The sequence below is a fragment of the Protopterus annectens genome, chromosome 2.part2 (assembly GCF_019279795.1).
Source record: "Protopterus annectens isolate FY-2018-M chromosome 2.part2, PAN1.0, whole genome shotgun sequence".
Classification (NCBI taxonomy): Eukaryota; Metazoa; Chordata; order Ceratodontiformes; family Protopteridae; genus Protopterus; species Protopterus annectens.
Window position 1 is genome coordinate 335,918,354 of NC_056730.1, and position 26,634 is coordinate 335,944,987.

General features: G+C 39.1%; 1 protein-coding gene across 1 annotated transcript in view; it reads right to left on the minus strand.

The window, feature by feature from the left end:
• Nucleotides 1-16,048: 16,048 nt before the first annotated feature.
• The window catches only part of LOC122795935 (baculoviral IAP repeat-containing protein 1f-like), a 179,938-nt gene continuing 169,352 nt past the window's right edge, over nucleotides 16,049-26,634 (minus strand). Inside the window, exon 5 of the mRNA XM_044064417.1 lies at nucleotides 16,049-17,311. Within this exon, the coding sequence (XP_043920352.1) occupies nucleotides 16,947-17,311 (365 nt within the window). The 3' untranslated portion in view covers nucleotides 16,049-16,946. The remainder of the gene's footprint in view (nucleotides 17,312-26,634) is intronic.

Genomic DNA, 26,634 nt, shown 5'->3' on the forward strand with positions numbered 1-26,634 from the left:
ATATATATATATATATATATATATATATATATATATATAGAGAGAGAGAGAGAGAGAGAGAGGGAAAGAGAGAGGAGAATGACAGGAGTGTAAGCCATAGGCATCTTGCACAGCTTCTCACACTTATTTTTCACTTTCAGTTTTTTTTTTGGTGGGGGTACAAAAGGCCAAAAACCAGGGAAGCATTTTAAATATTGCTTGTATAATTTTGAAAAGTTGCTAGAATAAAATGCTATGTTACCACCATGCATTTCACTGCCACGTTTTGAACCCAGAACCCTATGTACTACAGTCAGAGTAACATACCACTATGCCAAAACAGCAGTTTCCTGAAAGATAGGAAAACTGAAACTTAAATGGCTATTATTTAGTGAATTCATTTCTCTCTTCTCACCATATCTCTCAACGTCTTAGCAGAAAAAACCTGGACAAAGCCAATAATGGGGGATTACAGCCCCAAAATAGGGACAAATTTCAAATACTGATCTTATAAACTTAGAAAATTGCTAGAATAAAAGGTTTTGTGTTACCATTTATTTTCAGAAGAATATGAAGTCTGAAATTCAAATGCCTGTCATTAGCGAATTCAATCCTTCAGTGACTTGCCACAAAAGTCCTGAAAAACACAGATTTTATGAGGAACAGAACAAAAATATGAGAAATAAATTCACAAGTGGGACTTTAGGCTCTTTTTACCTGTACCCAAGGTACAGGGTTTGAGCCTGAGTACCTCTAGGTACCAGGTGTATTCACACACACACACACACACACACACACACACACACACACACACACACGCAATAAAAATACCTCAAAACATGCTTACCCAGAAGATGCTCGCTCAACCTCTGCAGTACCCAGGCATTCAATTCCCCACTCACAGATTCAGTTCCTGACCTGCTCACACACAAAATACCTCAAATACAATTCAAGCAGCAGCAGCGAGACAATACCTCAAAACATGCTTACCTAGAAGATGCATGCTCACTCAAGCTCTACAATACCCAGGTATTCAATTCCCGCTCGCAGATTCAATTCCCAACCACCTCACAGATCCAAGTAAATCCTTCCTTCTCACAGTCAGTGTTTCCAGTTGAGATTCAAACAGTCCTTCTTCCCGGGCAAGAAAGCAGCCGCAAATGTGTGCACGTGAGCCCTTTGACCTCAGTTCTGACAGGCTGGTAGAGCTGATGTCATCTCACATGTGATGACGTCAGCTCAAAACCAAAAAAAATTTTTTTTTTAAAAGCTGGGAAAATTTGGAAATGAAGGGGTGCCATTGCTTGGTAAAAACTGAGTCAATTTGTATGGTTGGGGAGGTATGGGTGGCTTGGTTAAAAATAATAAATAGGGAAAAAAATTAAAATAGAAATGAGGGCAATAAAAATGATGGTAAAGAAGTATATTTTATGACTACTTTTAATATTTTATTAGAACATGTAGTTAGGGAGGTATGGCAACATTGGCCCATGCTAACTAGGGATAAAGAGTTTAGGCATTTGTTACAAAATCATGTTGTCTCATAAAAAAGAACCCGAAATTTAGCTAATATAGTTGTGCACAGCTGCTTTTTGCCACCAGATGTCATTATAGATACTAATATTATTAGTAATGTAGGTACACTAACTTGCAATAAATGCTCTAGTTGCAAACAGGTAGTGAATTTTTTTCCTAAGATTAATACTGTTAAGTTTTACTCTAGGGAATGCTATACATGTAGTACAGATGGAGTGATTTATGCTTTAAAGTGCACTTACAACCTATATTATATAGGGGAGACAGGTCGAGCCTTTAAAATTAGATTCCAGGAACATATCAAAGACAGCAAAAAAAAAAATTAGACAGTCCTTTAGGAAGCCACTTTGCACTTTTTCATAATGCCAAGCCTGATGATTTGAAAGGATGTATTTTAGAAAAAGCCGTGGTGTTTTTAGGGGAATGTGCAAATATTAAAGACAAATATACTGAGCAAAGAAACTTTTTATATTTTAAAATATAATACTCTGGAACCATTTGGATTAAACAAAGAATGTAATTGTAAGTATGTGATTTAGATTACATTGAATAATTGGTTAACTGATTGAGATTTTACTGTATTTAAGAATGGATGAGAGTGTCTTGATTTTTTACTCTTTGAAGGCTTTAAGCCAAAGCGCTACGTTTTTAATAAATTTATTTTGGTACTTTGAGGTCCATGGCTTTATTTTGTTGTTTTTTTATTCATTTTTTGCTTTTAGTGTGGTGCTTTCATCACGCGGTGGTGGTGCTGCAGTAGCGTTGTCATCTCACAGTAAGACGTTGTCCTGTTTGATTCTCAGCTAGAGCGTCTTCTGTGTGGAGACAAGCGTGAATGGGCATACCTTCGTTGAAGGTTGTGCATCAGGGCCAGCAACTCGGCACGTAAAAAATCTACTGCCAATCGTTAGCAGACCGGAGTTCCGCTGTGGCGACCCCTAACCAGGAAAAGCCGAAAGACACAACAAGTGTGGTGCTTTCATAGATTGTAATCTACCTTTGATCATCACATGTCTACAGTGGTGAGAAAATCATTCTGTGCTGCTCAACTTATAAACAAGTGTATGGCATCTAAGTCCAAGGAAGTAATTGTTCCACTGTATTCGGCATTCATCACACCTATCATTGAGTGTAGTGCCCCCTTTGGTATGTATCTAACCAGGCATATCCAACAATTGGAATGCCCACAGAGGTACTTCACTAAAAAAATACAGGGCATAAGTAAAATGTCATATGCATTATCGCATCAAGGCTCTATCCCTGTATTCTGTCTCCTACAGGTTTTTGGGGGAGATTTATGCCTGGCATACAGGGCATTGTCAGACCCCACTATTATGGACCTCCTCCATAAACTGTCTTTCAGCTTTTCCCGGTTAGGGGTCGCCACAGCAGAACTCCGGTCCGCTAATGATTGGCAGTAGATTTTTACGTGCTGGCTTGCTGGGCCTAATGTACAACCTTCAACGAAGGAACGCCCATTCACGCATGTCGACACACAGAAGATGCTCTAACTGAGAGTCGAACGTGCAACGTCTAACTGTGAGGCGACAATGCTACCACAGCACCACCACCGCAGCTCCACAAAATAAACAGCACCAGAATTACCCATTCTAAAGACTTAAACCTTTCCTGTAATATAAATAGGACCTGCTGGAGAGATAAGTATGTATCCCAGAGACTACCCCATCTATGGAACAGGCTCCCCATCAATGTGAAGCAGAGTTCCTCCGTAACACAATTCAAGTGCAACTTGGACAATTGTATGGGATACCGGAAATTCATTCCTGGTTTGGCACCTATGTCTCTAATGGACAGAGGGAACCTGTAAATGATTCATCTTCCAGGTGCATGCTTACACTTATCAAGGATATCAGAACTTGTCAGAGATTTGGGATGCATGGCTAGGCTTAAAAAGGCCCATGTGGTCCTTAGCCTGGTAAACACCTATGAACCTATATATATATATATATATATATATATATATATATATATATATATATATATATATATATATTTGTGTGTGTGTAATTTTGATAGGCCAAAGTGTGTTAGTAACTCATTTATTCAGTTAACAGTTGTGTATTTCTTTATTAAGTCAGGTTATGTCAGATGTTTGTGCTACTCAGATTGCTGAATCATCTGGCTTGAATTCATAGCTTTAATTTCATCTTCTGCAAAGCCATATATGTTTCCTGTGTTGTACAGACATGGAAAAACTGTCCATTTTTTTACGTCTGGCACAGTGGAATGCTAAAAGTCTTAATAAACAATACAGAGACATACAGATTATGGTTCAGCCTCACTAATATATTTACTTCAATGGATGAAAATGGTAGGAAATTTCTATGCAATAGCTCATGAGGGGTTGTGAAGTACAACTGACAGTTGCTCTCCTTGAGACTTTAAAACACTTATGTAGAATATTTCATGTTAAATCAGTACAGGCTGGATAGCTCACAGTTTTGAAGATGCAGGAAGACCCAGGAAGATCCTGACTTTCTTTCTTCTAGTCCATTACTAAAGTTTGGAGATAGTATCGGTTAGAATGATATTAGGATTTTTTTGTTATTATTATTTTCATAAATACTTGCAGGCTGCTTCTTTTCTGTTTATTGAAGTAATGGAGTAACCATCAAGAAAATAATTTCCTTCTCTGGTAATAAATGTATTGAAATTATCTGTAGAGACAGACCCTAAGAAAAACCTGATAGCCATAATCTTGGTAACTGTTAGGTAAACAGCCAGAAAAAAAGTGGTGTTTGCATGGTCAGAAATTAGGAGTGAAGGTTACTCAGTCACTGGGGTTTAAGATCATAAAACTGATAGTGGTTTACTATTGTATCACCAGTGTATACAACGTTTTCATGGAAATACTTCCACTGCTTCTTTTTAACTCAATGAAAATTTAATAAGCATGAATTTGACAATGGTACATAGGTTCATATGTAGGTACTAGGCTATTGGCCCAAGGGCCTAAGTAAGTATAGCCAACAAGGTTCCCTGGCTTACGCCACCCAAGAAAGTTATTTTCTTGTGTCCCTGTCGAGAAGAGCCACATAAGTTATCCCTGGAGTGTATTTCCTATTTCCCATCCACTCATCAAGATATTTCTTGAAGAGTTCTAATGAGGAACTTAGCTTGACATAGATGGGAAGCTTGTTCCAGAGTATAGGAAGTCTCTGGGACAGGAATCTATCCCTCCAGCATGTCCTGTTTATTGTGGTGACAAGGTTTAGGTCCCTAGAGTGTGTAGCTTGGAGGGATTAGGATTTCTTTAGGTGCAGCATGTCCAACAGCTCTGGGTTTGACATAGCTTTATATGTAAGGCAGAGATCACCTCGGACTAGGCGATATGCTACAGAGTAAATCTGGAGTTTTTTGAGATGGTCAGTGTAGGGCATCTGTTTGAGGCCAGTAATCCTCTTTGTGAGGTACATCTGTGGCCTTTCCAGCTGCTGCAGATGTCTTGAGAGGTACATTCCAAAAGGGGCATTGTACTCTATAATGGGTCTAATGAGTGTTGAGTAGAGGGGAACAATGACCTCTTTTTTCCTGGATGAGAACCCTTTTGTGATGAGGTGTGCCACGTAGAAGGATTTCCTGACTACTGTGGCGAAGTGATTATCAAAGGAGAGACTACATGCTGTTGAAAATGTGATAACACTCTGCAGTCTCATGGATATTTATTCTGACCCTCCTCAGAACTGTAAAGCTTCACAGAATGAGTTCATCATACAATTCACGACATTGTTCACATGAAATAACATCATAAAGAATCAGTATTCACTGGTGTAAGCTTACTGAATAAATGAGAAAAAGCAATAAAACATAAATGTTTATTGTAGACTCAACACACATTTCACACTGCCTTTCAATAAGTACCCTCTGAAGGAAAAAATAGTTAACATCCTTCATATAAAATACATATTACTTGAATAATTAGTTGTATATACTCATACCACACACCAAATGGAATGCTTTGACATTCCCTAATGATCGGAGTGAAAACCTGTCATTTAGACAACAGTATGTGCTTCTACCAAAAATATCTTATCAAGATCATCATCTGTCTGTCAGTATGATGGTGTGAATTCCTTGGAGTAAAGAGGATTACATTCCATTATTCTTTACTGCATGTATTGCCAAAACATTACCAATGTTTACATTTGTATATATTGTATTTAAAGTATTTTCCTTGTGCATATTTTAAGTTGTCTAGTTGTTTTCCCAGTATAAATGCTTCACAGACACATATGAGGTGATATAAACTACATGATCTGTGTCACAGTAAATAAAATTAAAAGATATAGCCAGGGATAGAATGAAAAATATTATTTCTATTCACATAGCCTTGGATAGAATGAAAAAGATTATTTGTATTTACATAATTGCACATCATGCAAATGTCACACTACAGAGTGTCCTTATTAAGTCCAGTAAATGGCCAGTGGAGTGCAGTTCAGCACTATATACATTGCATTAATTGTTACCGCAATTCCTTTTCCATCTGCTCTGTAAAACAGACCAGTCTTCCTTCCTAACCTACTATGGATGGCAACTCCTAAAATGGACTTAGCAGCTGGTATATTTTTCTATAAAATAAAGTAATGGACACATAATTCAACACCTGAAAAAAAAACTGTGACTAGTATAGCTTAAATATGTAAAGGATAACTATTGTAATGTTTAGAGGGTTCCATTTTTATTTTCTGGCAAAACTGCATATATATATATATATTTTTTTTTTTTTGTCACTGCAATATTTCTACCTTGGTCTACCAACTTTGCTGACAATACAACTCAAAGGAAAAAAAAAAGAAAAAGTTTTCAGCTTACTTGAATTATTCCTAAGTAGCAATGAAGTCAAGGAGACCACATAGGAGCATAGCCCAATTTCCCAATTGTCCTAGAGTGTCTGGTTGATTGACTGTTAACTGGCTTGCTCAAAGTCACACAGCAGGCAAAAGAATTGAATGTGGGACTCCAGAAAGCATAGGCTCATAGCCTTAGTCATCTGCACTAACTGAATTCATTGAAGTAGAATACCTTTTTTGTAATTCTTTTTCACAACTATTTCAAGGGAGCAGACTATGATGTGCCTGTGAAAGGGAACACTATGAGCAAATGAAACTGAGTGCACCAAGGATCAGAATCCCCGAACTGCATTCACAAAAAAAAAAAAAAAAAATCCAAAAAATACTTTGTGTTGCCCCCCCCCCCCCCCACACACACACACACACACATAAAGCTTGTCCCCTGCAAAAAATATCTGTAATATTCAAAGAAGGCAGTTTCTTTGAAAATTTCAATATGTTTTTATTTATTAAAACTGCCTTTGGTGACTCTGCATGAATCCTTTTGATCTACCTGGAAATTCCTGTTTCTTCTACGTCATTTCTTTGGTGACTGAACATGTCGAATCTTGCTGCATCTAATTGTCATGTCAAACTCAAACTGTCACACTGGTTCTGTGTGGTATTATTTGCAAAGAGACTTGCTGCTAAAATTAAAATGTTCTTTATATTAGTGATTTCAGACTTCTGTTTTCATATGCAGGTATATGTAATTAATTCAAAAATAATTTTTATGAAAATGATTTTTAGATTTATCCATGTAAATATTTGGCATTTTTCAAACTGTGTGCAATACAACACATATTTTATCATTTTAACACTATTACTGCCTGCCTTATTGTTTACTTTAGTTTTAAAATAAACACATTTATCAGTGGTCTTCAAAATTCTAACTTCTTCTCAGTGGTGTTACATAGTAATTTCTTTCTTTCTCCATCAATGCAGCATCTTCTAAATAATGTTCCATTAATCCAGTTGAGACCAATTTCTGCTCCTCTCATTTGTACTGATTTTTTTCTATTTCTACTATTTGTGCACTACTTAATAGTTCATAAGTTCACAGGTAAATACTAGACTAGCTGCTCTTGCAAGACATTTTAAACCTATCCAATTCCCCTTTTTGTGCTCAAAATAATCTATCCCATTTGGTTATAGACTGTCCTTACCCATCTGATGGTCAATAATTTTATATAGGATCATAGGAAGTTGCTAGGCTAATGGCAGTAGGACCCTTACAAGCCTAGCTAAGTTCTGCCCTTGTTTCCATGATCAGCACCTATTGCTCCTGTCCAATAAAGAGACAGGTGGAAACCCCGGGATGAATTTATGGTCACTCATCCAGTCGTCCAGATTGCTCTTTAAGAGGGCTAAAGAGGTGCTCTTCTTGACATGAATTGGGAGTCTGTTCCACAGGTGTGGTAACCTCTGGGAGACAAATCTATCCCTCCAGTAGGTTCTATTAATGTCACATACCAGGTTACTGTCTTTAGAGCGAGTAACCCGTGTACCATTGGACTTACAGATCTGCAGCATTTTCAATAAAGAAGAGTCAGAGATTGCCTTATACACAAGGCAGGGATCGCCCCTCAGTAGTCTATATGAAATGGAGTAAAATGACAGTGATTTCAGCTGATCCACATAGGATAGATGCTGAAGACCTTGAATTCTCCTTGTGAGGAACTTTTGTGGTCCCTCCAATTGCTGCAGGTGCCTGGAAAGGTACATACCAAAAGAGGCATTGTACTCAGTTATTGGCCTGATGAGGGAAGAGTCCAGATAGGTTATATCTTCTTTTTTTCTGAAGTCAATGCCCTTACTTATGAGCTGAGCAATATAGAATGCCCTTCTTACCACTGTGGAGACATGGTGATCAAAGGTAAGATTGCTGTGTGTCCAGGTCTCTCACCACTGAGTGTGTACTTATGGTGTTCCTACTGATGTGGTAGTTAGCAGGAACATTGATCTTACCAAAAAGGATGATAATGCATTTTTTGCATTGAGTTTAAGGCCGTGACTTTGGCACCAATCATTTGTTTGAGTAAGACCCTCTTAGAGGAGGTTGACATCATTTGGGGATTCTATGATCACTCCCAGTTTGCAGTTGTCAGCAAACTTTGCCAGCTACAGACCTTTAGTTTTTGCTTGTACTTCAGAGAAACAGATTCCAAACAGTAGAGGTCCCAGGACTGATCCCTGTGAACATTAGTTAGGGGTCTGCTGTTGGAGATGGATTCCCCTATTTTGACTGCATGGCTTCTATCGGTGAGTCAGTTAGTGACCTACATTAACGTTACAAGAGTTGACACCTAGCTAGGTGAGTTTGTCAATAATGCCTGAGTGGGGAATAGTGTCAAAAGTATTGGGCAAGTCCAGGTAGGCCATATGCACAGTTTTCCCCTCGTCTAGGACTCTGGTGTCTGACTTGAAGAACTCCACCAGGTTTGATAGGCATTATCTCCCTTTGACAAATCCAAACTAGTAGGGTCAAATGTTTGGAGATTACCTATGTCTTTGTTGATAAGGTCTCTGCTTTTTTTTAAATTTTCCAAATCTTTTGGGTTTCTAATTCCATGATGGGAATGGATCCCATTCCTTAGTCAAAGTACGATTAAAGTTCATGAAATTAGTAGTGTTTCAATCTTTGATGTCAGCCAAATGTGCTCTTTGCAGAACCCGCAATCTGCCCAGTAATGACTCTTTCTGCAATTTGTATGTGGTTACATGAATTGGTAACATATCTAAATATGATTGTAGATTCTTTTTTATAAGGCCCGTTGCTCCTACTACTATTGGAACTGTCTGGGTATCTTTCTTCCACATTGCTCTATTTTCTGCCCGCAGATCCTGATATTTTATGACTTTGTGTATCTCTGTACGCAAGACACTGTAGTCACTGGGTGTGGCAATTTCAATGATCAGTGCTACTCTTGTCTTCTTTGCTTGGACCACTATATCCAGTTTTCTAGCATCTATCTTTTGAACTGTTGGTAATGGGTGATCCCACGTGATATAAACTTCATCATTTTCTATGACACTTTGTGGCTCATGTTTCCAGTGTTTTTCAGCCACTTCAATACCATAATGTTTGCACAATCGCCAGTGTAACAGTCTTGCCACATTATTATGCCTTTCTGTATACAGTCCTTCTACCATTAGTATATCACAACCAGCAACAAGGTATGCGACTGTTTCCACTTCAGTTTTACAAAACCTACATTTGTCTGTTTCTCCCACATGTTCAATGGACTTCAGACCAGTGTGTACATAGCCCATCTTGGGCTGCCAATATTAACCTTTCATCTGTTGGTTTGAATTTGCCTTTCCTTACCCATTCCTGTGTTCATGCCTGATCAACATGAGGTTCTTCCAGAAGTTTTCTATACTTGCGAGTATATTTATGCTTTCTCCACATTTCTTGCTTTCTCATCTAGTCCTTCACCTTACATTCTTTCTTTAGTGCATTTGGCACATTCAATTGCTGCCTGATTGTTATCTACTTCTGGTTTGACAAGAAGAACACATTTGTTTACAGCTTAGATTTTGTTCCTAGATGTCAGCGCTGTTTTCAGAATTAAAGTCTTCTGAAGTATTCCTTACTAAGTTTTATTCGCATTTGTTCATGTTTTATTGTTGATCCTTCATCAATTCCCAAATACTTATATACTCCCTCTTGCTCAAGTTCTTTTATAACACATTCTTGTCCCAAACTGATGTTTTTCCTGGTGCTGCAGTTTTCCTGCTTTAAAGGCTGCTTTTGCAAACTTATCAAGACCAAATGACATTCTTATACCATCCAAAAAAGTTTTAACAACCTGCAGCTGTGCTTTTAGTTCCTTATCTAATGAGCTATACAGTTTTAAATCATCGACAAAGAGAAGATGAGAAGTCTTTACACAGTTGTATTTTAGGAGCCAAATTGTAGCCATGGCCTAAGCTGTTAAGTAAACAGCTTAATGGATTAATGGCAAGGCAGAATAGCAACGATGACAGAGTGTCACCCTGGAATATGCCCCTTTGAATTTTTATCCCTGGGATAGTAATCTGTCCTTTATCATGGCTTAATTGCCAAATGGTCTGCACTGTTTCATGGACACTGTAATGTAGTCAATCAGTGTAGGGTGTATCTTATACATTTTTAAGCACTCTTTTATCCATGAATGTGGGATACTATCAAATACTTTTTTATAGTCAATCCATGCCATACTTAAATTCTTCCCCTTTTTACAGTTCTCCACTATGACTTTATTTAACAACAAATGATCCTTTGTTCCATATGACTTTCTTTTATTGCCCTTTTGTTCTACTGCCATAATTGAGTTTTCTTCTAAATGACTATAACCTCTGTCAGCATCAATTCCCATGTATAGTTTATATGTCACCAGAAGGCAAGTTATTGGTCTATAATTTTTAGGGTAGCTTGCAGGTTCACTCTTAAGTAAGAGAATTGTTTTGCCTGTTGTTAGCCAGGTTGGTGTCTGTTCACAGTGTGCATATAAATAGTTCTTACTCATGGCTAAAGCCTCGTGCAAAGATGTTAATACTTTTATTTATTTATTTATTTATTTATCTACATTTTGTAACTGGGTAGTGTCCCACTGGGCAAAAAAAGCCCTTTTTCAGTGGAGACCCCAGGAGAAAAGCTCCCAAAGTAAAGGTTACAATATTTGTAGTCAGTTATGGAAGTGACAGTACAAAATGATTACTAAGAAATATACAAAATTACTTAGTACAGTATAAATCAAGGTTAATAATAGCTGGTCAAAATCAAAGAAAAAATATATCAAACAAAAATCAAATGACATCAATAAAACAAACAGAAAAATGAATAAATATAGTTTAAAAAAGGCAGAAATACAGAAAGTAGTGTAGTGTGTTGGGTTAGCCAGGGGAAGTACAGGAGCATAACCAGTGATTGGAGAAATAATGTGTAAGGAGTTGTTTGAAGCTATGAGTATTAGGTATGGATAGTAATTTTTGGGGAAGGGATTCCAAGTTTTGGCTATGGAGTAGCTGTATAAAGAATCACCATAAGAGTTGTTGGTTTTGATAACTTTGAGCAAGTGTTTTATTAGATGACCTCAGTGAGATAAGATTAGAATAGGTTTGTATGAGGTTAGATAAGGCTGGGTTTGGGATTATAGATAACAGAGTAGGCTATTGTTAGCTGGTTTAGGGCTAATAAATTAGGGAGTTCAAGCCAGTTAAATTTTTTAGGGCAATATAATGGTGAGTTCTGTGGGGAAGATTAGCAGAAAATCTGGTGATTTTATTATAGCAAGCTTCTAGATTATTCAGTTCAGATTTACGAAGGTTTGTGAAGACTTGAGAACATAGAGAAGCGTGGAAAGTAGGTGAGTTCTGGCAGTGGCTATTCTTGCACGATTAGAGAGATATGGTTTAGCTCTGTACAGAGCCCCTAGTTTTGCATGGACTTTTGTGATTGTTAAAGCAATATGTCTGTCAAATTTTTGGTTGCAGTCTAGGGAAACAACAAGGAATTTAGTATGTTCAACTGGTTCAATTTTTGTACCATTAGAGGCAAAGACAGAGAGATGGGTTTGTTGTTTTTTTATTGGAGGAATTAGAACATACCATAAGTTTGGTCTTGTTAAGGTAAGAATGAGTTGGTGGTCTGAGAGGTATTTTTCAATGTTTTGAAGGGCAGTCTGAGACTTTACTTGGAGTTCATTTAAGGAGGGGGCTGAACAAATAAGAGAAGCATCATCTGCATATTGTATGATAGAGGCAGGTGAGATTGCAGTAAAAAGATCATTAGTAAAGATAACAAAAAAGTGGGCCTAAGATAGATCCTTGTGGGATGCCAACAGTGATGGGTAAAAGGAGTTATAGTTTGTGTTCCCATACGGTGGCTTGTTCATGGTTGGAGAGGTAGCTGTGGAACCATTGTAGTGTACTGGAGCTGAAACTGAGAAAGGCAAGTTTGTGAAGGAGTATTGGATGGGATACAGTGTCAAAAGCTTTTGACATGTTAAGGAAGGTGGCTATTATTTTTGAGGAGGTTTATAGTATGAAATTTAATAGTGCAGTGTTAGTACTATGATTGGGCCAGAAGCCATCCTGGGTAGAGGATAGCAGGTTATGTGTGAGGAGATGGTTTAATGTATGTTTATGTAGGCAGTTTTCTAAGATTTTGGCAAGAGGAGAAAGTATGGCTATGGGACTATAGCTAGAAAGTTCAGTAGAGGGGCATCCTTTGTGCAGGGGTATGACATAAGATATTTTCCACAGCAGTTTTGAGGTGGAGTGGCTAATGTTGTTGTGTCTTTCGGCCTTTCCCAGTTAGGGGTCGCCACAGCAGAACTCCGTTCCGCTAATGATTGGTAGTTGCTTTTTACGTGCCGAGTTACCAGCCCTGACGCACAACCTTCAACGAAGGTACGCCCATTCATGCATGTCTCTACGCAGAAGACGCTCTAGCTGAGAATTGAACCGGACAGCGTCATACTGTGAGGTGACAACGCTACCGCAGCACAACCACCGCGGAGTGGTTAATAAGAATAGAAATAGGATAAGAGATAGACTTAGCAGCAAGTTTAAGAAATTCACTAGGTAACTGATCTGCAGCAGGAGTACATGGTTTTATTTTAGTTAGGAGGTGTTGTATATAATTAGTTTGGATTGGTTGAAGATAGAAAGGAGGAATATTGGGGTCAGTGAATGGAGATGGTATGGTAAGTGTGGAATTGCCATTGTTGTTTAGAAGTGAGGTGATGGAGGAAATAAAGTGGGTATTGAATTGTGTAGCTATACAGTCAATAGAGCAATTAGTTGTTGGGGATGGAGTGATCTGTTTTCCTGGGTTGAGGAGGAGATTGATTGAGTACCAGAATCTTTGAGGGCTGTTTTGGTATTCTAGTTGGCATGTTTGAAAATAAGTTTTTCTGTCCTGTCTTATTTGGTCTTTGGCCTGATTTCTGAGCTGTTGGTAGGTTGTGTAATTGTTACTATTCTTGTTTTTGTGATAGTGAGTCCAGGCTTTGTCCTGCTATTTGTGTAGGAGAGGAGTCTCTTTAGATAAGTGTGGAAGGTTTTTGGACTTGGAGCGAATTTTCCTGAAAGGAGCAAGATGGTTTAGAATTTGCAGGAATGCATTATTAAAGTACCGAACTGCAAGATCCAGTTGTAGGGTTTTTAGGGGTGACCAGTCATATTTATTTACTAGGGTGTTAAATAGTGAGGGGGAGAACTGTTTTTATTACGTATATATTGAGATGTCATATTATTTATACCCTGTGTAAATGTTTTGATAAGGAAGCTACACCAGACCACGAGTTTTAGAGAATATGAAGAAAAAAACAAGCATTAAGAGTTCTCAAAGAAGGATATACAGGAGCAGAGAATGTAGGTAATTCAATGGAGCGCTACCCATAAAAAATATCAAAATGTGGGGAAGTGTAAAGCTGTGGATTAGAAATAGGGATAAGATAAAGATCTGCAGGAGAAAGAAAAAGAAAACAACACAAGGAAAAGCAGGAGGTTAGGGGAGTGAAGGCTATAGATCAGGGAGTCAAAAGGTGGGTAGAAAGTGGAGACAATAAGTGATTATGGGCTGGAAAAAAGTTTAGAGAAAAGACAACAGCAGAAAGAAAGTGGGTGGATGGACTAAGGGGCACTCCAAAGCACAAGGCTGGTGGTTAGAGGTAGGATAAATAATAGCAGGAAAAAGAAAATGGGCTATGGGAGAGAGGTTATTTAGAAAGGAGAGAAATGGCTGGCGTCCCTAACACTGCACATGTATCCCTCCAGTTAGGGGCCTTAATACAGACCAAACCAAAGATGATTCACTCCATAGCCTTGTAGATAAGGCAAGTTAGGCTAATAGGTCTATAGTTCCCAGGATCAGTGGAAGCACCACCTTTGTGCAAGAGGATAATGGTGATCATTTATCATTCAGATGAAGCCAGTGCTTAGACTATGACTGAAAAGAGTACCCAATGGTGTTGGTAATTCTTGTTGGAGCCCATGTAGGACACAGCCTGGGATGTTATCAGGTCCCATATATGGTATGTTTTTGACAACAGAGAGGGCATTTACGACCTACTCTCTAGAAATACAAGGTGGTGGACAGGTGGAAGGAATGTCATGGGGTATGTGTGGTGGGGACTGGAGAGTGAAGTTTCACAAAACCTGTCAGCTAACAGGTTTGCTATGACCACAGGCTCAGTGTATGTGGTATCATTAACTGCCAGTTCAGCTCAAATCTTGGTCTTACCTTTTTGGCTACAGATGTAAATAAAGAATGCCTTATGGTTGTCCTTAGATGAGGACTCTAATTTGGATTTGTAGTTTGCTTTGGAGTACTTCACAAGAAGTATTATTTGCTTATTTAAGCTGAGGAGGGAGTGTTTCCAGTTTAGGGCTCGCTCCCTCTTACTTTTGGACAACAATTGCTTCCTTGTATTGTAAAGCATGTTAATGGCAGTTGTTCTCCAGGCAGGTTTGCTCTCCCTTAAAGCGCTTGCTTTGGTCCTATCAGGTACGGCCGTATCAATGCAGTTATACAGATGTTTGTAAAAAACATTGGTGTTGGACTCGGCATAGTTGCCAGTTCCATCTGAGGGGGGAGGTGCAGTGAAGCTATTTATACTATACCTTAGAAGGATATAATCTGCTTTGGAGAAGATTTTTAGTTTAGTTGGTGCTGGGGGGGGGGTCCGGTGTAATGGTTACTGGGCTACTACAGCAGTACCCCATCTTGGTAAGCACCAGATCCAAGATTTTGGTGCCCCTAGTTGGGGTGTCCACCAGCTACTGCAGGGTGTCGGAGATAGTGAAGTCAAGGAAGCTTTGGGAAAGTGAGTTTGAGCACGAGTAATTTACCCAGTCAAAGGATGGGTAATTAAAATCACCAAGGACCATAGTGTTTGGATTTATCTTGATGGACTCCAGTAGATCCAAGTAGAAAAAGTGGTGACTTGATTTATGAAGTGGGTCCTGTAGCTGGCAATGACTTCAATAGGTGTCCTGCCAACAGTTAGATTCACCTGAAGTGTCTCCAGGAAGTCTTATTGTTTAACCAATCTGGAGGTGTATTTATCTTTAATGAATATTGATTCAACACCTCCTTTAGTTTTCATGCTGTCTGTTCATGGTCTGAATGTGTGGTAGGAGGTGTAACCGGTATGGCTGGGGTGCTCGCCACAGCCTTGAACCAGGTCTCCATGACTGCACAGATGTCAGCATCTCCCAAGGTGAGGACTGCTTTCAGTGAATGCAGTTTCATGCTAAGACTCCTAGCATTTAGCAGCATAACTTTCAGGTTGTTTTTTGATGAAATTTTTACATTGGGATTTTGTCTTTGTGACATTGCCTAAAAAAGGCACTATGAGGGTGGCAAGAGTCTTTGCCAGTAATCGAAATCCCAGGGGTGACAGAGGAAAGCCATCTCTGGCAAAGCATCAATGTCTATCAATCATGTCATCCTGGGATGACAGAAACTGTATCCCTTTAGAAGGACACCAGAAACTAAGCCAATTATTGGAATAATTGATTTTATGTTTATATTGTGGTATCATCCTAGGCGAGGGTCATATGCTGCTCAAGGCTAGCACCATACCTGCCTGTGACACTTAATCAGAGAGCTCAATCATGTCTCTCTTCATGTAGTCCAGGGAGGTACTACCTCTAATAATAATAACTGGGACCATACTATAGATAATCTGAGAGAACCCATGTATGGGGTAAAGCATTTAGGGGCTATCTGTCTTCATTAGTAGTGCAGGGGACAGTCCTGAAATAAATGTTCTGTTTCCCACCAATAGATTCAAGTTACCCTTGAATATGGTGAGGGATGAACTTTTTTATATGTGGATGGGGAGTCTCTTCCAGAGCAGTGGTATCCTCTGTGAGATGTAACTGTCCCTTGAAACTGTTCTGTTGATGCTGCAGAAGAGGTTTAGATCCCTAGACTGAGTGTTTCTGATTCAGTAAATCTATCCATTAGTACTGGGTTACAGGATGCCATTTACAAAAAATACATTTTTATAGTCTTTTTAAACCCATATTCTGTGGTAAAAGTATCTGAGTACACTTTGTTAACAAATCAAGATATATGGTTATATGATTGCTCTTTCTAACATATCAACCAATGCAGCACAGTGTGGTACCTTTTGATCATTCTGAAGTACAGTGCTGTTATTACTGGAAACATGATTCTCTCTAGCATGATGCTTGTATTCTTTACATACCACTCAACTTTAAAAGAATAGCCAATTGTAACTGACTACGCCAAGATGCACAGTGACTATACTACTTGGAATAGACGACCATTTAAACATATAATAATTTATTTATGAATATCAAACATACTAATGTCTTGTCTCAACCTTTGAATAACAATCTTAGTAAAATAACAAATGTCAAATTATTGAGTAAATTCTACAGATGCAGCCACTCCTGCATGCTTTGTATTGCTACTCTTATTTTATATTCTTATCTTGAAGTTATTGATGAAAGCAATAAAATATTACTTAAAACACATATTAGTACAATCATTTTTCAATCTTTTAAACATGATTATTATTACAAAATGGCCCAGTATTGAATGGTCTTGTCTGTTTATTCTGTTATATTTGCTGGGAATGGTAGCAACCACTGCCATATGAGTCTCATTCTTTTTGACTGGGGATGTTGTTGCTTCATTTCTTCAAACATACGTAAATCTTCTGCATCTAGTAACCACCCGAGCATCGAAATAACTACAAGATTATGTAGCTTGGAGACACACTGAACAAAAGCTCTTACTGTTTGTGGGTTAGGTTTAAGATTATTGCAATACGGTCTGCCAGCCTCAAATTCTTTCAGCTTTGGCATGTTGTTCACAGTCAGAAAAAAATCTTTCCATCCAGAATCGGTGATTTTACTGTTGCCATTTAGATCCAACTGCTGAAGGGTGCACAGGAAGCCATCGCGAGCGACTTTTGCTAAAAAGAGAATAAATTAGAGTAAGTCATCAAATGGTAAATGACAGCAGTTTGTTGCTAAACAATTACATAAAACACATTATCTTCTCAAGTAATGTCCAGTAATCTATAAGTGTATATATATATATATATATATATACGGGTTTACTTCTCTTGACTGAAATTACAATTCTCCGAACAAGAGAAGACCGAGACCCACTTTAGTAAAAGTGCACTTAACCGAAAGTGCACTTTCACAAAACTCACTTTACCAAGCTTGGACTGCGATCTCGCACTTAGTATATATAAGTAGCGAGGGTCTAGTCCAGCAAAAACAAACACATTTTAGCAGGGGGGCAATTCCCCCTGCACCCCCACACCCCCGATACTTATATATACAAACTCTGAAATCGCACTACAGTGCGGAAAAGGTATATTTCCTTGTCTCCACTGTACTGTGGCTCTGTAAAGTGAGTTTTGCAAAAGTGCACTTTCGGTTAAGTGCACTTTTGCTAAAGTGGGTCTCAGTCTTCTCTTGTTCGGAGAAGTGTAATATTGATCAAGAGAAGTAGACCCATATATACACAAAATATTTTTTGTACCTTAATTTTTACTATGAAACTTGGGGGAATTTTTTAATGATGTGCCATGCAACCAGTATCAATAATAAAACATTTTACATCCTACATTATTCATCATTTTCTGTCTCCTATATGGACTTAGGTCCTCATCTTATTAAAGCTGCAATGATTTATGAAATGAATGATTTCTAGTTTGCTTTCACTGCCACCACCATTTCTGACCAAGCTGGATAATTTAATCTTTGAACTAAAATGCATTGTTTTCTGTGCCTTGTTTTGTCCTGTATATGAAAGACTAGGCATGTCATCAGTGTTCAATCAAACCTTCAGGTTCTATATTAATACAATTCACTTGAATTTCTGCCAATACTACATATCATGTCTGAAAGTAAAGGCAAGATATCATGCTAACGTCTAGTCTTATTATCCAATACCTGTGTACTATACTGACTATGAGGATTTGATTTTATTTCTTTATGTATAAATATGCATATAGGTATATCTAGGTTATATATTTACTCTATGTGTATGTGTGTGTGTGTGTGTGTGTGTATATATATATATATATATATATATATATATATATATATATAAACACACACACACACACACACACACACACACACACACACACACTGTATATGAATAAAACAACAAAAAGCAGTAGATAGGCTAATGAACAACCTAGTAAGCAAACAGCAAAACAAACCAAAGGTCGTAAGACGTACGGCTGTAGAAGCATAAAAATTTTTATTCACAAATAGGTAAGCGCTTTCACCACCTTCCCAGTGGCTTCCTCAGACCATTTACATCAACAATAAAACTTCACAATCAATAAATAGCTAGCTACTCACATTTACTTGCTCAATTAAAGTCCAAAAAGTAAATTATTTCCACCTTTGTTTCAAATCTCAGAGCCTCATCCCCTAGTGTACTCTGTGCATGTCCCTGACATCATGCAACCAGCTCAAGATTCAACTTTAAAGAGAAACTGCATGTAGAGTAGCATTTCATAAAATTCATTCATAAAATACATAACAAACTAAAAGACATTTACAAATGTCCTGCCACTCATTTTAAATCCTCCTAATATACGATTCTCTTTTAAAATACATATATTCCATTTCTTATTATTTCATAATATTCATTACTTTTTCACTTTACTTCAGAGTTCAGAATCACACGAAATATTTCAAAACAACATTGCAGGACAGTCTCAAAAAAAATACAGAAAACATCTAAACTAATCTTTACTATATTCTTATCTATCTCTAAGAGAGATAGCATGCCCTAAGTCTTACTTACAGACAACACGCAGTCAGAAGTGCTGAGTGGATGTTTCTAGGTCCAAGACAAGATACAAAATGTCCAGTTTCTCTCTTAGAGAGTTTTTAAATTAATAATAACCATTACTGCTGGGTTAGCTTGGATGATATCACTCTTTGTCACCTGACTTCTGTTCCCAGGCTAAACAGATACTAACAGAATTTTAACATCTCGGTGTGAGTACACATCTCTCAGATGTTTGCAGAACTTGGAAGTCTTAAAACAATAAAATGCTTTTACATTTGAAACCTAGTAATTATTTCTGTTTCAAGACAATACAAAAACCTCTATCTCTAGACATTGTGTCTGCTGTTGAGCTGAAATTGAGAGATAACAAAATCACAACAAGCTTCAATTTCAACTTATTTTCTTGAAGTTTCGCAAGTTAACTCTGTATTTTCCAGCTTCTACTATTAAAACATGCATTTGCACAGGTATATAGTTATATAAATTTCTGTTCTTGTCCAGTAGGGTACACTATGGATACATCCTTGAAGCTTAGTACTGTACAAACCCTGTTCAACACACACTTCTGCACCAGTAGTTTAATATACACATAACATATAGTTCTCTTACATTTGTAAGACATGCATATGAATCATATTAATATTCACAAATGACATATGATTATTTACAAAATTTCAGATAGCTGGGCTGGCAATGTCACACATGGTACATATAAGCACTGGTAGGATTGCAGGTGCCCTACGTATATCAGCATACAGTATGTGGACTATCTTGCAGTAGGTTGCACATAAGGCTCTTCCTCTTAAGGGAATTACCTGAAGTGTTATGTAATTAGTGGTAGCTGGAATCAAATGTTCATATAAGGCAGGTTCACTAACAGCATGGCAGAAGACAGTGCTTGAGAGTCCAGAGAAGACTTGGGGTGGGGGGGGGGGGGTCCTGTGAATTGAGATGATTGTGGCTAGAATATTTCTGCACAGAGATGGTGGCCTTCTGTGTGATGCTTTAGAATTGACTGTGGAAATCCTGGTGGCTGGAATCCTAAAACGTATTTTCTGCCAAGGAGTGGTGGTCCAAAGACATTGGTCTATGTGGCTAATAATGTATTTCCTGAGAGATATATGTATTGTGTTATTTACCTGAGCCCTTTGTTTGTTAGAACCTTTTATTTGCCAGAGTCCTTTTATTCACCAGAGACTGTAATGATGTGCTTATATCCATGGGCCAAAGACTTTTTTTTCCTTTTGTGTATAACAAGGCACTGTTTACTGAACTCTCCAGTTATGTGCCCCAGTTGCTGGTTACTTGTCTGAAAGACACAAACCAAACACACAGACACTGTTTGCCAGCGGGAGGTCTGGTGAAAGAGACTGTTATTTTTCTTACCTTATTTCTTTTACCATTGCCATTCACCAGGCTGAAAACAGACAAAGAAGACTTCATAATATTTTTCTCGGTTTGGGAATGAACCTGTGACCATTTCCCAATGAGAGGAATGGTAAGAGAAAGACAGAGGGAGGGGGAAAAAGGCTTTTTAGTTGTGTTTTGAGTTCTTTAAAAACTGTTACCCAAGAAATACCAGTAAGGTGCTATCAAGCTTATCAGTTTTGTTCTGTAAAACCTGCTTAGCTCTAAAAGTATTACTGCAGAACAGAAGTTGTTACATCTTGCAAATGTTTTACGCTTCCACTTTTCACTACATTTTCAGCTTCTAGTTTTAACAAAATCTGGTAGTCCTTGTTTGTTACAATAAATTGTTCATTTTAAAGAAAACTGTCTTGTTTGCTGTCTCTAATTGTAGTCACTCCTCTAAATCTGAAAAAAGTGACAAAGATAGACAATTTACTAATGATAGCAACACTGTTAATTTTGTGACAACCCTAACCTCTGAAAATCATACTGTTAGTGAAGGTATTATTCTAAAATGTGACAAATTATCTTCTAGAATGGTTGAGATTTTATTTTATTACTGTGCATTTGCCAAGGTAAATAAGTGCAATTGTTTGCAAGATACAAGTTTATAGGTTCACAGGTGTATACTAGGCTAATGGCCCTGGGGCCTTTACAAGCCTAGCCAAAGGATTACCCCGGCATCGTGCCACGTGACCTTAGTTCGCAGTGCCTCTGTCAAGTAGAACCACTGGAGTGATCCATGGGGTGAATTTTCTATTTCCCATCCACTCATTGAGATTTGTCTTGAAGAGGGTCAGCAAGGTGCTCTGCTTGACATGTATGGGAGGTCTATTCCATAGCATGGGCAGTCTCTGGGTTATAAACCTGTCCTTCCAGTACATTCTGTTGATTGTGGTAATGAGGTTGAGGTCTCTGGAGAGTGTTGTGTGGAGGGATTGGGATTTCTTTAGATGGGGCATTTCTAACAGAGCTGGGTCAGACATGGCTTTGTAAGTCAAGCAGAGATCGCCTATAAGTAGGTGATATGAGACAGAGAATAGTTGTAGTTCTTTGACTCTGTCCATATAGGACAAGTGTTTAAGGCCTCGGATCCTCTTTGTGAGGTACTTTTGCAGCCACTCCAGTTGTTGCAGGTGTCTAGTGAGGTACATGCCACATGGGACATTGTACTCGATGATTGGCCAAATGAGGGAAGAGTAGAGGGAGACGATGACTTCTTTCTTCCTGGATGCAAAATCGTTAGTAATGAAATGTGCCATATAGGACTTTCTGACCACAGTGGCAATGTGGTGGTCAAAAAAGAGGTTGCTATCAGCCTGTGTTCCCAGATCTCTTATAATGCCTTCTGTGTTCAGTGGACTACCATCAATGTGGTAATTCATGGGAACCGGGTTTTTCCCAAAGGGGATGATGGCACATATTTTGGCATTAAGCTTAAGGTCATGGCTCTGACACCAGTCATTGGTCTCAGTGGGGCCATTCAGTAGGATGTCAGCATCACTTGAGGAGTTAATAATAGCTCCCAACTTGCAATTGACTGTACACTTTGTCAGCCACAGTCCCTTCGTGTTGGCTTGGACTTCAGAGAAGTAGATACCAAACAGGAGAGGACACAGGACCAAACCCTGTGGGACTCCACTCGTAACTAGTCGTCAGTCTGACTTGGAGTCAGCTACTTTCACACTGTGGGTTCTATGTGTGTGCCAGTTTGCAACCAGCCTAGTGATATAGGGGTTGATGCCAAGCTTAGTGAGCTTTTCTATGATTCCTGAGTGGGGAATGGTATCAAAGGCCTTGGCCAGATCAAGGTAGGATGTATGAACTTCCTTGCCTTCATCCACAGCTCTGGTGACTGACTCAAAGAAGTCAACCAAGTTGAGCAGACATGACCTATCCTTCACAAAACCAAACTGCATGGGATCCAGAGTTTGGAGGTTTCCTATATTCTTGTTTATTAGGTCCATGATGATGCATTCCATAGCTTTGCATATCAGACTCATCAGGTTAATGGGGTGATAGTTCCCAGGGTATGAAGCCACTCCTCCTTTGTGGAGAGGGATGACTGTAGCAGTGCGCTATTCGGTAGGGACAAAGCCTTAGGTGAGGCTGTGATTGAACAGGGCACAGAGGTGAGGTGCCAGTTCACTCTGTAGTTCATGTAGAACACAGCCAGGGATATTGTCATGTCCCATAGTAACTGTATTCTTGGCCTTGGACAGTGCTGTTTTAACCTGTGCACCAGTAATAGTGGGTACCTGGCAATCTACTAGTATTGTGATTCATCCTTTGGGGGGGTAAAGTTGGCACTGAATCTGTCGGCCAGTATATTGGCTCAGTTTAGGAGGTACCATTGTGCAGTAGCTCAGAGCAAATCTGGGTACTGCCATGGAGATTCTTTACATAACTATAGAAGGCCTTGTGGTTGTCTTTACTATCTGCTGCAATTCTGTTTTCATAGTTAGCTGAGGATTTGATGAGGGAGCTCAACTTTTTGTTGAGGCTGATAAGGGAATTTTTCCAGTCTTGAGACTTCACCTTATTCCTCATCAGTTTCCTCCTTCTGTTGTAGAGTTTTTTTGTGGCAGGGGACCACCAGATTGGCTTCCTTTTTTTGGAGAAAAGCATCTTGGTTCTATTGAGTATGGCAAGATCCATGCATTTGTGTACGTGTTCGTACAGTACATTGGTGTATGATTCGGCAGTCATGTAACTATTGTCCATTTGCATGGGTGCCGTGAAGTTAGCCACCTCTGTTTTTAGGAGCCTAAAGTTAGCTCTGGAGAATTTTTTCATGTGGTTACCTTTGTGGGGAGGATGGAAAGGATGTTGACTTCCAAGGTGATTAGTTTGTGGTCGGATCTAACCAGGGAGGAGATGACTATTGGTTTAGAGCAGCGGTCATCCATGTTAGTAATGACGAGGTCAAGGATGTTGCTACCTTTAGTGGGGGTAAGAATGAGCTTGTCCAGGGCATTGGAATTAATGAATTCCAGGAAACGTTGGGCAAGTGTATTGGTAAATAAGTAGTTTTCCCAGTTAATGGGGGGGGGGTTAGTTGAAGTCACCCAGTATGAGAGTGTTAGGTTGGACCCTAATATTCTCCAAGGTGCTTAGGAATGTGGAGTGTGAGTCTTGGGACATGGTTGGGGACCTATAGCAGGCTATGACCAGAATCACTTTCTTAACCAATGTTAGCTGCACCTGAAGTATCTTTGATGAGTTATGTTGGACTACCAGTCTGGAGGTGTGCACATCCTTTATGAATATGGAAACACCACCACCTTTGGAGCTTTGGCCAAGTTGTGGGGCCGGAAGGTGTGGAATGAGTTATAGCCTGGTAGTGCAGGGGTGTTTTCTGCTGCCTTGAACCAGGTCTCCATTACAGCACAAATGTTGCTGTTCTCCATTTTAAGGAGTGCTTCGAGTGTGTGCATTTTGAGATTTAGACTTCTAGCGTTGAGCAGCATGACCCTCCTATTGCTTTTGTTTGTAGCTGTTACGGTAGTAATTTGGTCTTTGGAACACCACCTAAAAAGGCACTATAAGGGTGACAAGAGCCTTGGCCAGTATCCGGAAGCCCAGGTGTGACAGATGTAGGCCATCTCTGGCAAAGCATAGAGGTCTGTCAATCATGTCATCCCAGGCAAACAGATACTGGATCCCCTTAGAATGACACCAGAAACTTAGCCAATTGTTGAAAGCAGTCATTTTCTGCTTGTACTGTGGTATCATTCTGGGTGATGGTAGGATGCTGCTCAGGACTAGGGTCATACCAAGCTGGCTACATAATTCGAGAGCTCCTCCATGCCTCTTTTCATGTAGTCCAGGGAGGTACGTCTCAGGTCATTCACACCCACATGTACAATGACAGAGTCATATTTGTACCTGTTGTTGAGGGACGTGAGTGTGTGCATTATGTGGTGGATCCTGGCACCTGACAGGCAGCTGACTGTTACCTTCTCCTTATTCAACCTAGTGAGTGGGACATCAGTATGCCTCACTACTGAGTCACGTATGATTAGTGTGTTGTGCATGCTGTTTTGCCTTAAGGGCTTTGGTTGAGTGGCATATTGTTTAGGAGAGTTATGTGTCTCGTGATTAGTGTTGTGTTATGGTGGTTGAGTGTGTTTTGACCTTGGAGGTCTCTGCTGTTTGGGTAGACTTTTACTGAGAGGCTCAGTGAAGGTGGGTGTGTGGTTTGTGCTTTTATGTGAAGGCAATGCAGGTGTGTGTTCTGGAGGGCTACATGTTCCATGTGGTATGGTGCAAATGTTGACCTTCTCCTCTTGACCTGCTATTCCGGTCTTGGCTGGAGAGTGCATGGCTTCCAATTTGGATATATAAGTGCCTCACTCACAAGTCTGAGAGTTGGGAGATAAGAGGAGAGGGTTGTCGGTGTACATCTGGCAGTTGCTACATTGCCTCAGGATGCCGAAGTTCACCAGGTTAATAGGAGAAAACACAGGGAACTGACCTTTAGATATGTCTGGAGGGGTGGGCATTAATGATAAGTACTGGAGCTGTTTCCTTGTAGAACATTTAGTGCTGGTAGCACTTTTGTGTGCTACAATAATTGCTACAAGAAGTCTGGTAAAGTGCTAGACTAATAAGCTAGTAAAAGTGCAGGAGAGGAGAGAAGTAGCAGATCTAAGGGAAAGATTGAAGAGCAGACTTTGGCACCGCTCAGAAGCTTACAAACAGTCTTGGATACAGCAAGTCTGTATATGGACAAGACTAGTTACAGGAAAGGTGGGAAAAGCGCAAATGCGGGCTTTTAAACCAGAAAGTTGAAAGAGATAGAAAAACTACCCAAACGGCCAATAAACTACAATTTCTGGGCCAGAAACCACTCCTCTTGTGGTAGATAGGCTACCTAGTGCTTACTACTCCCACTGATAAGCTAGAAGGCTTCCCTCCAACACAGAAAGGCTTGGGGGGGGGCTCAGAAGCTTACAAACAGTCTTGAATACAACAAATCTGTATCTGAACTAGACTAGTTACAGGAGAAGTGGGAAACAAGCTCAAATGCAGGCTTTTAAACCAAAAAAGTTAAAAGAGATGGAAAAACTGCCCAAACGGCTAATAACTACAATTTCTGGGTCAGAAACCACTCCTCTTGTGGTAGATAGGCTACTTAGTGCTAACCTCCCACTGATAAGCTAGAAGGCTTCCCTTCAACACAGAAAGGCTTGGGGGCTCAGAAGCTTACAAACAGTCCTGGATACAGCAAATCTGTATCTGGACTAGACTAGTTACAGGAAAGGCAGGAAACAAGTTTAGAATTTTTTTTGTAAGATTCAGACAGTATGGCAACATTTATAAAAGGAGCAGTATATATGTAAGAAGAACATTATTACCTGCAAAGCAGTAAAAGTGGTATGCATTCATGTTGTTAAGAAACAGTATCCTATTACTCACATAGAAGTACAAAGGTAGTCCATCCTGTTGCTTTCATTACTAATTTAATCATGACATGATAATAGATATTTTTCATTTTAAAGAACTATGGAAGAAATGGAAGAAGGTACCTCTTATGACAGACTATCCTATCAGTGTGGGAATGGAAACCGTCAGATTAATATGCTTACGGATGCATCTTTGCCTAACACAGAAAAAGGGTGGGACAGCAACCACCAGGCACATTTGTTAGCCTGTATGAATCCAATAAGGAACAAGGCATAGTCTTAGAAGACCATAAAGCTGCAAACATTTGTCTATGGATACAAACAGGAAAAGAACATACACTGTTCAAAGAAATATATCAGAATATATCCCTAACAGGGCAGCCTATAAGAAATTAAAAAACAGAAGCTGATGCAGGGGATTAATGAGTTGTCAACAAGCTATTTCCTGTGGACCAGTGGTCCAGAGTTTGATTCCCTTAGCTTCCATTACCTAACTGTGTAACTCTAAAACAGTGGTAGCTCATGGTGCTGGCTTCTGGGTGGCAGTACCTCCCCAAAAAAATAAATAATAAAATAAAGAAATGATACTGGCAGGAATTTAAAATTAGAAACTTGAATATTATTCTTAAATTAAAAATAGTCAACTTTCCAT